Source organism: Chenopodium album, chromosome 8 (assembly GCF_948465745.1).
Source record: "Chenopodium album chromosome 8, dcCheAlbu1.1, whole genome shotgun sequence".
NCBI classification, from domain to species: Eukaryota; Viridiplantae; Streptophyta; class Magnoliopsida; order Caryophyllales; family Amaranthaceae; genus Chenopodium; species Chenopodium album.
The window spans coordinates 69,200,915-69,216,714 of NC_137841.1; the positions used below are offsets into that span (position 1 = coordinate 69,200,915).

The window sequence follows — 15,800 nt, forward strand, 5'->3', positions numbered from 1 at the left end:
AACTCACATTAGTAATTTCCTTTGGTTAGAGCTCAGGTCATTTATTTATTTCATACTACCTGAACTTGACAGTTGTCATAAATAGGAGTATTTATTTGCTATGTATGGAAAAGTCATAAGATTGGAGTATTTATTCGCTATGAGTAGCAAAGGGTGTAATTTTCAAAATCTCTATTCCTCTATTTTTAGTATTAAGTGATCATGGGAAGATCCTCAGATAATTTAGCCAAAATAATGTATTTTGCACGATTTTTATGTGTGGGTGCCAATACGGAAACAACGTTCTTCCTCCTAGTGTCTAAGGGCCAGGAGTATTTATTCTAAGTTGCAGGTTCCTTTACTGTGTTCACTGTCTTCTTTTTTTGTTTGGCATTGAGACATTAAGCCGAATCTTAATTAGGTGAGAACGAGATTAAGAAATGATAGAACAATGACATTATATTGGAGTACTTTTTAGTTTTACCCAAATATGAGTACCTTTTTTACCCAAATCTAATTGCACATATAACAAATCTACTATTGGTACTCTTGTTCTATCTTTCGCGGGGGAAAAAGTTAATTCATTTGATCATGTGCAGTACATTAAGATTGGTGTTGCTGTAAATTTCTAAAATTACCTACTGAATCTTAATTAAGTGAGAACACTATTAATAAAGTACAAATTACCCTGGCGATTACAGTTCTAGCAATTTATTCTCAATGTCATAGAATAGTGACAATAAATTAGAGTACTAGTCACCCAAATCTAATGGTACCTGTGGCAAATCTACTAGTTGGTACATTTTACATTTTAGTGTGGAAAAAAGCAAATTCATTTGATATTGGTCCTGCTGTAAAATTTTATGAATGTATTGTGGAATAATGTCAATTTATTGATGAGCAGTGAACTTATTGTAATTTGTAAGCGATGAATTGATTCTAGGTAAGAATAGACTATAAATAAATCAGTATAAGGAAGACATTTAGTTGAATGTTGTTTGTTTTGTGTGTGTGTATGCAATGAACCTAATTCATACGAGTACGAGAGATTCTTTCTATTGATGAGGCATTGATTAAAAAATAATTTGTTTGATAAAAAAAGACTTATCAGCAGCTCTTGTATGCTACAGTTGTATTTTATACATCAAACTTTATCACATCAAGTGACATAAATGCTGCTCTTTTACAGTTTTGTTTTGTGAAGTGGATTTTTAATGACTAATTACAATGCTTGTGTATACATTTTTTTCCATTCTTTTGTTACTTACAACCTTAATTTTAAATTTATAATGTACAATTGGTCTAATAGTGTGGCAAGTAAGTTAGTAAAATGGTAAGAGCAGTATTTCTATGATGAGCGTGTATGATTTGTGGGAGCTTAATAGCTTATCCAAGGGTGTGCGTAAATTATACTCAGGGTTCTATAATGTAGTGCTTTTCCAAGTGTGTGCGTAATATATTTTTTTTTGGGTCCTAATATTTTAATCTTCATGGTTTTATCATAACAAAACTACTACCTCCGTTTCATAGTTTTTGCAACTTTGGGGTATTATTTGTGAGATATAAATTATTTCAAAGTTGCAAAAATATAAAACTGTGGTAGTACCATTTTTTTTGTTACCTTTTCCCCAATTTTCATGTCATTATTTATTTATTTTTTCTCTACACTTCTATAAAAAAAAATTACACTAGACAAATTAAATAATTTTTTAAAAAATGTTTATGAAACTGTACATTAACCATCAATTGAAAAAAATCTTTTGTGTTTGATGGAAATTATTACGTAGTACTTGTAAATCATATGAAGTATTTGTTGGAGCTATGTTAATTGGACACGACTAAAATTGTGACAAACACGGAACACGTGTTTGACATTTTTTTTTTTTTGGGTGAAATGTTGAAGGAAAAAAGAGGAGACACATGAAAGGAAAACACATCTTGTTCAATGACCACCATTGATATAGAGATGGAGAGAAGAAGACCGCTATATATTGGAGAATCTACCAAGTAAAGAATTAAAATAATAAAAGAAGAAGACCGCTATATATAACTTTAAGTGACGTATTAACGTGTCCTTGTACCCGTGTCCAAATATCAGATAGAGTTCCCGTGCCCTAAAATTTTGGAATTATTGGATTGGACACTTGGACATGTGTTTGTGTTTGGCACTCGTTTTAGAATCCATGTAAGATAGTGTTGGAGTATAATGTTTGAAAACATAATATACTCCAATCAATTCAGATATTGATCCAAAATAAGGCCACTAAATTCAAATAAATAAATTCAAGTGGAAAGATCATATAAAGTTTTAAATTCAACAGCTTTAAAGAGATTTAAATTTATTGATCTGGTGACTTTAGTACTATCTGTGGGGACTTTGTGGTTGCTTATTTATGGATTGACTCAATCTCAAAACATCATTATACGCTGATGTTAGTGGTGTATGGTGAATCAGGAAACTCCGGATTAAAGTTATGGGGAGGCCGGTAACTGGTAAAACCCTTAGTCCATTAACTCAACAGTACTACGTTGGCGGTTTGTCAACTTGTCAATCCAAAACATTATTAGTTGTGTTGGAGAACTTAAATTCAACCGTAGAAGCAAGTTAATATTTGTCTGATAATTTTTTTTTATGTCTGCTCATTAGTTTTGTTTCTTATGAGAATTGACTAAGCTTATGTTTGCCTAGCATTATCTTTCGTCTCCCCACCTAGTTTAGAATAATTACTCTATCCCAAAACAAGTACTAATCGTCTCCATTCAATTCAGTTCAGCTCAGTTCAGTTCAGTTCAATTCAGCTCCTAATTTACGTCTAATGATATTGCTAATGATATAAAGCCAAATTTCATTCTTTTAAGCTCTTATTACAACGACGACGACAACAACAACAACAAATAAGTAATCATCAATAAATAATAATAATAATCATCAATAAATAATAATAATAATAATAATAATATTTAATAAATAATAATAATCATCAATAATTAATAATAATAATATTATTATTATTATTATTATTAATATGTACATTTGTATATACACATATGTATAGTAATAAATAATCAATAAATAATCAAAGATTACTAATCCGTAGTTAAAAATCACTAATTAATAAGTTCAGTTCAGCTCACCTCACCTCAGCTCAGTTCAGTTTAGTTCAGCTGAGTTCAGTCAATCGGAACAGGCCATTAGTATTTAAAAAGTATAACCAAGAAACTAAGAAAGACACATGTCCCCATCCATTCTATTACACTTCTTTAACCATAGTGCCACATGTCATCTTACACTATTAATTTTTTTATTACACTATTTTTTTTTTTAATTTTTTCATTAAACTTACATTTCATCTTTCATACACACTTCATCTCTCCCCTTTAATTCAACCTTTTCCTATTCTGTCTTTAATTTTAGCCCTTCCACCTTCTATTTAAGCCTCTTTTTTCTATTAAAGTTCCAAAATTTTAATTTCTTTAATCATGTTTCCGATTACATATTATATCCTATAATGACTTGCTGATATTTCCTCACTTATCTCTTAATAAAATTTTTCCGATTACATATTATACCCTATAATAACTTATTGATATTTCCTAACCCGTGCATTGCACGGGCCAGAAGGCTAGTTTAGAATAATTACTCTATCCCAAAACAAATACTAATTATTTGTATCAATCGCATGAACATTCATTTTATACCTCAATTTAAAATTAAAAATCATGGTTATAGTGTAAATTGAATTAGTAGCTTGATAGTTAAATTGAGGTTGTAGAGAACATTTTTTTTCCTTGTATTATATTTACACTTCCTTTATTTTCAATTTGTTGGCACTTTGGGGATGTTTAATTTCCTTTTCCAAAAGATTTTTTTTGCTCTTCGTCCTATTTTTTTTTAATAGTTGATATTTTAAAAGTATTTTACGAAACAAATTTAACAAGAATCAATCTCTATCTTACTCTTAGAATACCGTGCACAGGGTACTCGAGGTTTATAAAATTCATGTTATTTTGATATGAGTATTATTTCAATCTATATACGAAGTATATGTTATTTTTAAACTACATGTTATTTTATACATGAATATAACTATGAAGTATTTCTTTTACTCTACTTTGATTAGAAATTCATCGCCCTTTTTCTCGATCATCTTACTCCCACACTCTCTCTTCCTCTCAAGCTACCAACTCAAAATCAAACAGACTCTCTCTTTCTCTTTTCTTCTTTCAACTATGGGTTTCCCATAAATCAACCTCTCACACTCAATCTCTCTCTTCCTCTTAGAGTCTCAGCTACTCCAACACAAAATCAAACAAATTTTCTATTTTCTCTTTTCCTCTTTTTTTCAATTTTCAAGGTTTCTCATAAATCAGTGGATCCGAAGCCATTGAAGGGTTCAAATGTGTTCATGTCCAGAAATTTAGTACCTCTTGAAGTGTTCAATTCTTTTCACGATGCCCTAAATTGCAATGTTGCTATGTTGTTTTGACGTAAACTTCTTATTATTTTATACGAAGTATATGTTATTTTTAAATAAGTACATATTTCCTACGTCCCTTAATACAAAACCTCTTTCTAGTATTTATTACTCACATAATATAGAAAAAGAGACTTTTAATTTAGAGATGGAGGGAGTACTATTTTATGTAAAATAGCATGAGCTAAGGTTGTGGTAAATAAGTAAATAACATATTATTTTAGCAAAATAACACAAGATTTAAGCAAAATAACGTAAAATTTGGGCAAAATAATTCAAGCATATTGAGTATAGAGTACCATGATCCATAGTACTCTAGGAGTATATAATACTAACTTCTTACAAGAGTTCACATGACAAAACACATGCGTAAGTCAGTGTATTTAGTGTTTATATTTATATGATTTTTTAAATTTATATAATTTTTAGTGTTTATTTAATGTTATACGTAGTATGTAGCTCTAAGAACTATGTATTCGTATACTCCATCCGTTTTTAAATACTTGTTTCACTTTTTTTTTTGGCCGTTTTAAAATACTTGCTCCATTTCCTTATTTAGAATGTTTTTACAATATTTAATTCATTTCTCTCATCTAGTGAACCCAACATAAATCATATTTTGTTAATTTCATATTCTCTCTCTTTCAATTTTCTCCACTATTATTTTTTATAAATTTTTTTTATATTTTTTCACCTACCCACTACCTTCAAATTATATTACTTTCTTCAAAGTCTCTTAAAACTTCGCGCATGATGCAAGTATTTAAAAACGCAGGGAGTAACATTTTAGTCACTTTATTTTCTTTAATATTTAGATAGTCTTTTCAAGTATCATTAAATAAGGCAAGTAGGTTTATACTATTCACACGTGCTTACTGCTTAAAGTACCGTATTTATTATCAATGGATTATTGCTGCTGCTAAAATTTAATTCATTCTACACATTTTCCCAAAATATGTACGGTATATTCTTGGTTAAAGACTTAAAGTGTGTTGCCATAAGTTTTAGGGATTACACAAAATCACAAACCATGGTGATTGGTGAGATAGGTGATTGGTGACATGAGAAGTTAATTTGACATTTACTTTGCCATTAGAAATGTGAATGAACTTAATCCATACGTGTATTTTGAAATCTATTCCGTTGGAGGTAAAAGGGAAAAGTATTTGTTTAGAGGTGTTAAGTTCTGAACCTTTAATTAGTTTAAATGTATTTAATGAAGTTTAAGTAAAATCTATAAATAATTAACATAGTCAAACTTGATACACGTCCATATAAATGTATAATTAAATATAGTAAAAAAAAAAATTGATATTATAAAGCTTTATGCTTGTATTAAGGTCTTGTTCTCTAATTTTCTTCTCTCATAAAATATTCATTTCAGTATATCAGAACAGGCCCTAATACTTATTTAACAATATATTTCATGATAAAATTCATTGTTTATATAGTCCTATATTATAAAACTACAGTCAAAGTTTGTTTATGAATATTGAAAAAAAAACTATGGTTATGTTCACTTTACCTTATTATTTTTTAAACTGAAACTATTTTTGTTAAACTGTATTTATTTTTACTAAGCTAAAATTATTTTTAGTAATATAAGAATTTTTTATTGATTATCTATTATATTTCTTCGTCAAACTTACCGATATTTACTGAATTAAAATTATTTTAATGAATTAGTGATTATAATTTTTTTTAAGGCAAAGTAAATCGGATCTAACATGTCACGTATTTGGAGACAGAGAGAATATGATTTGTTTCCTTCAAAACCAAAAAATTGAAATAGTGGCAACTGGCAAGTACTTTGTATATGGTTATTGTACCGGAAAGAAAGGGCTAGTTAACCAACCTAGTATAATACTACTATAGGAGCTGTAACCAAATCATGCCTTAGCGGCTTAGCACTGATACAATCTTTTGGTAAATAAGGTTTTTTTAAAAGTTTCGATTATAGAGTCAAGATTGCTGAAAACAGAATTTCATTAAAATGTTTTTGGTGCAAATCTCTCTGGAATTAACCTGCATCTGTCACGTGCAATTATCCTACTGATGTACGAGTAATAATATTTATCAGTTCATCATCAATCCCTTACCATTTAACGAGAATGTTGTCCGTAGCCTGTTTTGAAAGTTATTATCAGTATTCACTATTCAGTGTAAGTTGATAGACAGCTATGCTGTTTGTTAGCAGTGACTTTTTATTTTTGTTTTTAACCGTCGTTCTTCTCTATTTCTTCGATGCAAATCCTATAATTTGCCAATCGATGCAATAATTTCTTGGTATATGGTCTTATGTACTGTTATAGGAGTGCTAAATGCTTCTATCAACAGTGGTATGGTTCGTTTTTTGCTACTCGTATTATAAATGCTCTCCCTTAGCTTGAATGACTGCTGGTCTGCTGGGCACAGCAACAACTAGAAGCTTGTCAATGATAAGTTATGAATATTTTATTAGTGGTTTTGGGTGAACGAGGTTAATGTACAGAAACACTAGCTTAACTGGTTCTTTTTCGTGCGATTACGGTTCACGAAAATTCCATAACAAATTTTTGGTTATAGACTTGGAATAATATGGTTTAGCCCTAACTCTGTGACCTAGAGAGATATGTATGTTCAAATTCTGAGGGTAGAGGATCTATAGTAGCCCCTCAGGTTTGCCTGTATGATTGCATTTTACTTTTGATTCTGGATGACTGCCTGGATCTACATTGGATATAACATGAATGAGAAGTTTTACTTAAAATAAGAGAGAACTTTACATGCCATGCTTAGGTGCCTAATGATTCGCATCCTTAAGTTTAATGGTTGATGAGCATGTTTAACTAATGAACTATCCGGTTTAGTCTTAGCCATTAGGCAGACACAATTATGCTATTTTGATAGGCAGTGGCTCGTCATGTAGGTCCCTAGTGAGTCCTACTGTGAAAAAGCGAGGAAAACCCCATCCCTCCGTTTCCTTTGCCATCCATGTCCTCATTAGGACCACATATAGGGGTTTCCCTCTTTCTACGTATAATACATGTACGAGGTGTTCCCAGATAGCCAATTTTGAACAAACTCCCCCCTCCCCAAGCCATGCTAAAATGAAATAAATAAGGAAATAGAAACAACATAGCTATGTTTCGTGAAATAATGATTGAACCAACTCTCTGTCATTGAATAAATGCATGGTTTTGCATGCATATATACCCCTAGCTCCCAATAACCTAGTTCCAACGCCCAATAACCTAGCTCCCAATATCCTAGTCCCAACGCCCAATAACCTAGCTCCCAATAACCTAGTTCCAACGCCGCATGCACGCACACACTCACACAAAGATTTCCATAGTTCACATCTCCACTCCTGTTTTTTCTCTTGCGATGGATCGCCAGCTCAATCACAAGAAAAGCCTTTCTTGCTTCTTTGATGAAGATTTTACAGAAGATCAATCACCCAGCTTTCAACACCTCTCTAAGCATAACCAAAATTTTCTTGCTCGCCTTCATGGCACTCATTTCTACCCTGATACCTCACCGATGATGTCTCAAAGCCCTGAATCATCCTGGTCTCCCTCTCCTTCGTTAACCCCCTCTCATCCTTCTCTTCTCTATTGCTGTATCTCCTCTCTCCGTCGTGATGGTGATATTTATTCTCTCACTGTATTCGGAGACCTAGTCTTAACTGGTTCAAGTAGTCGTCGAGTCTATGCATGGCAGTCGCTTGACTGCCATGCTAAGGGTTACATACAATCTAGCTCCGGCGAAGTCCGGGCCATGCAAGTCTATGATGACATGCTCTTCACTGCACATAAGGATCATAAAATTAGGATATGGAACATGAGAACTTGCAGTGGTAGCTTTAGGGCTAGAAAAGTCCTTACCCTACCTTGTGCTAGCCATTTCAAGAGTTTCATTTGTAGGTCTGTTGTCCCACACCATAGGTTAACTGCTAATAAGCCAATTACACCACAACATAGGGATATAATCTCTTGCATGGCTTTTTACTATGTTGAAAGTATTTTATACACTGGCTCATTTGATAAAACTATCAAAGCTTGGAAGTTAAGTGTAAAGAAGTGTATCGACTCGTTTGTAGCTCATGGTGACCACATCAATGACATGGTGGTCAACCAACAAAGTGGCTACCTTTTTACTTGTTCTTCAGATGGAACAGTAAAGATGTGGTTAAGGGTTTATGGTGAACACAGCCATGTCCTTATTAAGGTCTTTAGTTTTCATACCTACCCTATTTATGCCTTGGCTTTAGGTGTGTCACCATCACAAAGGAGTTTCTTGTATTCCGGATCTTCTGATGGATGTATAAATTTCTGGGTGCAAGAGATTTCTACTCACTACAATCATGGTGGAGTCTTAGAAGGGCATCAGTTTGCGGTTCTTTGCCTAGTGACCCTAGATAATTTGGTGATCAGTGGGTCTGAGGACTCGACGATCAGGATTTGGAGGCGAGAGAAAATAAGATTTACTCATGAGTGTCTTGCTGTTTTAGAAGGGCATAGAGGGCCTGTGAGATGCTTGGCTGCTTCTTTGCAGGACGAGCTTGTAACGAGTTTCTTGGTGTATAGTGCTAGCTTGGATCAGACATTTAAGGTGTGGAGAGTAAAGCTCTTGCGAGAAGTGAAGAAATCCCCTGGCCGCCATAGCAATGGAGAAGATGATATGGAAGATACAAATTCTGCAGCGTGTGAGCCTAGCCCTGTGCTGTCTCCTTCATGGGTTAAGAAGAAGCTTCAATGTCGTAGCCTTAAATAGTTCGTTTAATTACAAGTTTTCAGGTTTTATTTGTAATATTACTAAGTTAGAATATCATCTTAGGATGATTCAAATAAAGTAGATTATGCATGTTTATGTAAGCAGTTGAAAGTTATTTCAGCAACGAACATGTAGTACGTATGTATTATTAGTCTATTAAATTATGTTCTATTCCATGTAATTTTGCACCATTACATACCAATTTAAATTATCAATAAAATAAGTTTTGTTATCCTAAAACAATGCAATGACCATGAAAGAAATTTTTGAGAAATATAATGTTTTCACCCTTACCTTCGAAATCTTTGCAGCATATTTATAGCTCGCAGGTGACCATCCTCAGGAAAACATACGCATGCAAAGTATTATAGGTAAAACTTATTTTGTCTAAACTTATGTTAGACTATCAATTTGTGCACTATTATCATTACTATTTTGCGCTTGTTTGTCGAAAAACCGACGTAAATGAAAGATGCAGACATAGAATTTTGGTACTAGTCCGTAGTATTTTACCTTGATATGATGTCGGTAAAATCTCTGAAGATCCCTAAATTTTTGTGGTAGTTCATATTGGCTACGTAAGTGATCAATCAATGAAATGTAAATACAAATATTGAAATATACAATAACGTTGTGTGTTTAAAACTTGAGCAGCTTTTTGGCAGATATCATAAGTATAATTCGTATATAATTTCAGTCTTTCTGAACATAATATCTGCATCATATAAGATATAGGGATGCAATTTCATCATGGCTATATGTATCAATAATCTATATATCTATCTATGTTCGTGCTTTCGCCGTCGTCCTTAAACCTTAAGTCAATAAACTTTATACATACTCATAAATTGATGCTATATTTTTCAGAAAAGTCAAGGTACGTACTATTCAAATTATTCAATACACAATTGAGCTGTTAACCTATTCATTGCTCAATGAAACTGCTATCTGTATGTATATTGATTTGGAAACGAACTAAATAAAGCACGTACATGTAAATCTATCAATTATACTTCATATAATGTTTGTTAGGGCATTTATCTAATTGTTAATGCTTAGTATATGCTATATTTGATAAGTTGAAAGTATGTGAATTCCCAATATTATATATATTAATATATATTAATATGTTATTATGTGAACTAATGTTAGTAGGACATTTGTCTTGATATGTACTCGTATTTTCTAAGTATAACTTTATTATAATCTGTTATACAAAATAGATATGTTAATGGTCAATGATGAAACTGGAGTTAATACACATTGATACGTGCTAAAAAATAAACTTTTCTTAATTGCTTAAAATAAATTTCAAATTTTGTATGTTCACCTGATTAATAACAAACTTGGTGTCAAAAAAAAAAAAAAAAAAAAAAAAAAACTAGTGTGTGTGGCCCGGGTGATGCCCCGGGTTGCTAGTTTGTACTTGTTTAATTTGCTAATCAAATTCGACTGTTTAGATAGTAAGACTTGTTGGTTTTGAGTTTAAGTCTTGCTGTAAATATATTTTAGCTGTCAAACTCAATCATTACATAATGGAAACAAATAGTATAATAAGACACAAATTAACTTATCTAAGTAAACTGTAATTTCCCGTCAAAAAAAAAAAAAAAAAAGTAAACTGTAATTTTGTTGGATAAAAAAAACACAATTAATAAATGGCTAAAATGGTAAGACTCTTAACTTTTTAATATAGAAGTATAGATATGTCAAAATAATTTATTTACTGCACTTTACTACTTTTTACTCCTCCATTCTTTTTCTTCTCCTACGTCTAGATTTTTACTGTATTTATTTTAAGTTGCAGGGTATTTAATTGTGTTCATTGTATTGGCTTGTCAAAAAATAATGACATTAATTAATTTGCATTTAGTCTATGGTCTTAACTTTTAAAGCTCTTCTCCTATTTTTTTTTCAACTCTTCATTAAAAGTAAAAAATTTCGTCCAAAATTTAATTTTTGAGTGGGTAGGTTTGTTGTATTCATAAATAATCTTCCCAATTTTTCAACTTCAAGTCACTTTCACATTTTCACTTGTGTTTGAACCAATATCTTCCAACAACACGTACATTTTCACTTGTATTTGAACCAATATCTTCCAACAAGCTTCTAGATATCCTAACAATAAACAATTAACAAAGAAGGCAAGTTCAAGTGGACTCATAACATAATATTATTTTCGGGTTTTTATTTTTAATTTTTTTATTTACGATTATTATGTTTTTTTTTTTTAATCCAGTCATAAAATATGATGTATACAACATTTGATTGACTTGAATTGGGTATTACCCTCTAAACACTTTTACTGATTAAACTAGCTAGATAATGTACACGATCTTCATTATGATTCATTATGGTGATGTGGGCATATGAAGTAACTTTTGGGGATAGCTAGTCACCTCTACATTCCTAGCTGCATGTCTATAACATACTTTTTAATTATTGCTGTATAATTACTAATGTTTATTTCCTCCTTGCCTTAAAAAGTCACTTTTTACAACCCAATTCCTTTACTCTAGTAGTCTAGTCTACATTTAATAACTTGTCCTAACCTTTGAGCCTGGCCAAATATGAAACTAAATTTATTTATTTATTGTATTATTTTTTCCCAGAAAAACTAGAAACTTTGATATGTCTACTTGTTTACCGTTAAACATTCTTTGGTTGTCGACAAACACATTGATCAAAAAAAACCAAATTTAACCTAAGGTTTTGAAAGTTGATGAAAACCTTGATCAATAACCAATGCAAATTTATTTATTTCACCTTATAATGAAGACCTTGATCAATAAGCAAACTGGAGTTCCAATGGGAAAACTATACAAGTACTCTTTTAGAATAACGAGCATGCATTGAAGAGAAGAATTGATCGATTTATATATACTCTATCACACCCCAGCATGAAATATTCCACTTTTTTTTTTTCTTTTGTTTTCTTTTTTTGAAACGGCATGAATTTTTTCACTTAAAAATGGGGGTGGAATGGTGGATGACATTTAAATTATGACATTTGTGTCACACTGGCTCTAATATCATGCTAAAGGACAAACTCAACCAAAAGCTTAAGTGGATAATTGAAGCTTAAGATCGATTTACATAATCTATCAATTTCAACCTTGACTTAATTTTTTAAATAGCCTTCAAGGAAGCACAAATAATCTATTTGTATAAAAACTTATATAGACAATAATGAAACTATTAATCAAAACTCATGTGCTCCCATGCACCAACTAAATTTTTTTTTTTTTTTCGTATTCTTTCACGAAAAGGAGAAGGATTCAGACCACATCTCAACTCTACATTTATAGTTTAATATATATAGGTCAAGTACTAGAAGTAAGGAAAAAAAACAGGTGAAGAATTTTGATCAATTTTTAATCCCTTAGAATCGTAGCGGGAAGGATTTGACTTTGAGACCTCAAGATTACCATGTGAATGACTCACCTACTATACCGTATGAATACTTTTATGACTCTTGGTCGAACAAATTAAATTTTTAACCCCACCTATTAAAAAGAAAATAAATTTTACAGTAAAGACGAAGAGACCAAAATCCAGTGAAATATAATAACGTACTTGTATATGAATTTGAATCCGTCAAAGCTAAGAAAACTACAATACGGACAAATATTCGTTTGTAAACTACGAGATATATATGTAGGGTATACTCCTATAAATAAATGCAGATGATTCATTGATATATACTCTATCATTATCAGTATCATCGTAATGGCTTTCTTTCATTTACGTGCCTTTTCAGGATGTCTACAGTTTAATCGTTACAAAAAAAAGAAAAATAAAATAGTCTTAAAGTCTTAAAGATTCCGTAAAACGGTAAAAAAAAAAAAAACAATACTCCTTCCATCCCAATATATAGTTTTTGTTTGTGTTTTTAAAATTATTAAAGAAATAGGAAGAGAAAATGAATAAAATACATAAATAAAAGTAAAAGTACAATTATAGTCAAAAGTTAGAGAGAGAAAGTGGAACAAAGTATAAGGTATGTGCAAAATTTAATGGTAATGTAGAAAGTGTTTAGGGTAAAAAATACCCCAACACGTAGTCTAATCCTATAATGACACGTGACCCAATTAAAGGGCGACACATGTCCTTATAGGAAGATGATACGTGGTAACCCTAAGAGCATCTGAATGAGAGAAAAAGGGTCTCCTTAATTACATCAGGAGACCTGAATTCCAAGAAAACTGCAAAATGGGTCCCTTAAATGACACATGTTCTTACCCGATTGCACAGCCAATCAAAATCCACCTTTTTAGGGCACAAATTAAACTCTAAAGTGACACACATTCTCACCCTTAAAAATACCCTAATCTAATATATAATTGTAGAATTTTTTTTTTCCAACTTTCATTCACAGCACTCTAATTCTTGAATGGAGCAATTCTATGCATTTTTTTTTTTTTTAACTAAGAGTAAGACCCTGTTTTTAGATCTTCTAAGCAATTAAAGCATAGAATATCATATTTCAGCATAGCACAGCAGGTGTCATCACATTATTAATACGATTATTAAAAAATCTAATTAGGGTTTAACAGAACCGACCAGTCAAAAACCGACCATTACAACTCAAGTTTAAATTACAACATCAAAATCAACTTTTCATATTTTAAATATATTTTTTCTTATATATCCCGTGGATTTTGCACGGGTACACTCTAGTCATTTATAATAGGAGGGTAGAATTAAGACATATCATTCAAGAGCATTGAATAGCTCAAACTTCTCTCTACTTTCTCTCTCAGTCTCTCTACATTACTTCATTTTCCGGTCACTAACTTGATCGTCGGAAGGCGAGTTGTTTTTGCAAGTGTCCAAGACTGTCCGACTATGTTCAAGATATGTATTCCGAGAGATTCCAAAAAACCCCGAAATAGGAAGTATAATGAATAAAGTAAAAAAAATGAGGGTATAATATAATGATCTTTACAGACTATTCAAAAATAGAAATAGGAACAATATTTTGAGTTTTCAAAATAGAAAAACAGAAACTATATTATGATATAGAGGGAGTATAAATAAATAAGGTTTCATATTCGAACACAAATCAATGTTAGTTATCATTGCAAACAATTAGGATGAAAGTTATGATAAACTAGATTAGGTCCCGTGCCACGCACGGTAATTTTCAATAATTCTAATTATAAATTATTCAAAGAAATAACAAAATTATCATATGTTGATTTGATATTTGCATTTCATTGTTTAAGCATGGAACTTCTAATACCCAATTATATATATATATATATATATATATATATATATATATATATATATATATATATATATATATATATATATATATATATATATATATATATATATATATATAATCTTGTTGTAATGCGTAGTACATAATAAAGTATGTATTTTCTATTAAAAAAAATAGTCCATGTCACAAATTATGTTAAGATTTTTTTTTTTTTTTTTTTTTTTGTGTAAATTTATAATTGTTATTAAGATTTTTTAAAAATATCAAATCTTTTTAATGTACATAATTATTACTTTATATAGATAAGAGATTTGTTTCTTAAATAGATTTTTTTTTTCAAAAAAAAAAAAAAAAAAAAAAAACCAAGACACACCAGGATATAACACGTGTCATTACTGGTGTGTCTCTTAGTATATAGCTATTGAATTGATATTGTAAACATTAAAAAATAGATGGGACCATACCAAAAATGGAAATGTTCAACAAATAAACTATAGAACCAACCTTGGTAAAATTAGTTTAAGTCGTGGATGATCAAATAACATAGTTGGTTAAAATCTGTAATATGATACCCTAATTGTGAAAAATGTTAAAACAATTCTAAATGAAACAAATGAAATATATAAGATCTTTTGATTGATAGATGTAAATTAAATAGGTTTAATATATGGGAGCAAGCTATCTTTTTCATGAGTTTAATTAACATGTCTGGCAGGACCAACATCAATACAAGGGCATGCATGGTTGTTTGAGGTTCTTTGGCCTTGTGATCCTGTGCCGCGCCACGATCGTTGTCGTAGTCGTAGCAATGGAGGCGATGGTGAGGCCAGGGGAAGAAGACTAAGCGAATTCTGTTCGGATTTGAATGGTGGGAGACTGGGAGAGGCAAGTTCTACCTTTGTTGTCTGTTGTCACTTTCATGGGTTAAGAAGAAACTAGCTAAGCTTCATTGTCACAAACTCACAATACACATAAGTTAAAATGTTAGTTCATGAGTTTTAAACCTCTTTTGCTTTAAAGGGCAATTTAACAATGGGGTTCATATAAGATGATTGGCACTTCCAATCAGTTGGTGGCAAGTTTTGTGTCCAATATATTTTCTCTACAACACACTATTTTAATTTGGCACAAATTTTAAGGAAGATATTAAATTATAGAAGGATAATTTAGGACTTGTTCACATTTACTTAATTTCAGTTCAGTTCAGTTCAGCTCCTAATTTCCCTCTCTCATAAAATATTCAGTTCAGCTCAGTTCAGTTTAGTTAAGTTCAGCTCCAATTAGTTCAGTTCAGTTCAGTTCAGTAAATGTGAACAGACTCTTAATTGATAAAATTTTAATTTGTCCGTTTATAACTTTAC

At 31.1% G+C, this 15,800-nt stretch overlaps 1 protein-coding gene across 1 annotated transcript; it reads left to right on the forward strand.

Moving 5' to 3' along the window:
* Positions 1 to 7,783: 7,783 nt before the first annotated feature.
* LOC145556420 (protein JINGUBANG-like) lies at positions 7,784 to 9,341 on the forward strand. Its single transcript, XM_081618075.1, has one exon. The coding sequence runs from the start codon at positions 7,821 to 7,823 to the stop codon at positions 9,207 to 9,209; it is 1,389 nt and encodes a 462-aa protein (XP_081474201.1). The 5' UTR covers positions 7,784 to 7,820; the 3' UTR covers positions 9,210 to 9,341.
* The last annotated feature ends 6,459 nt before the right edge of the window (positions 9,342 to 15,800 follow it).

What these genes read in the sequence shown, in the direction of transcription:
- LOC145556420 (XM_081618075.1), top strand. Translation starts at nt 7,821, where the DNA reads ATGGATCGCCAGCTCAATCACAAGAAAAGCCTTTCTTGCTTCTTTGAT.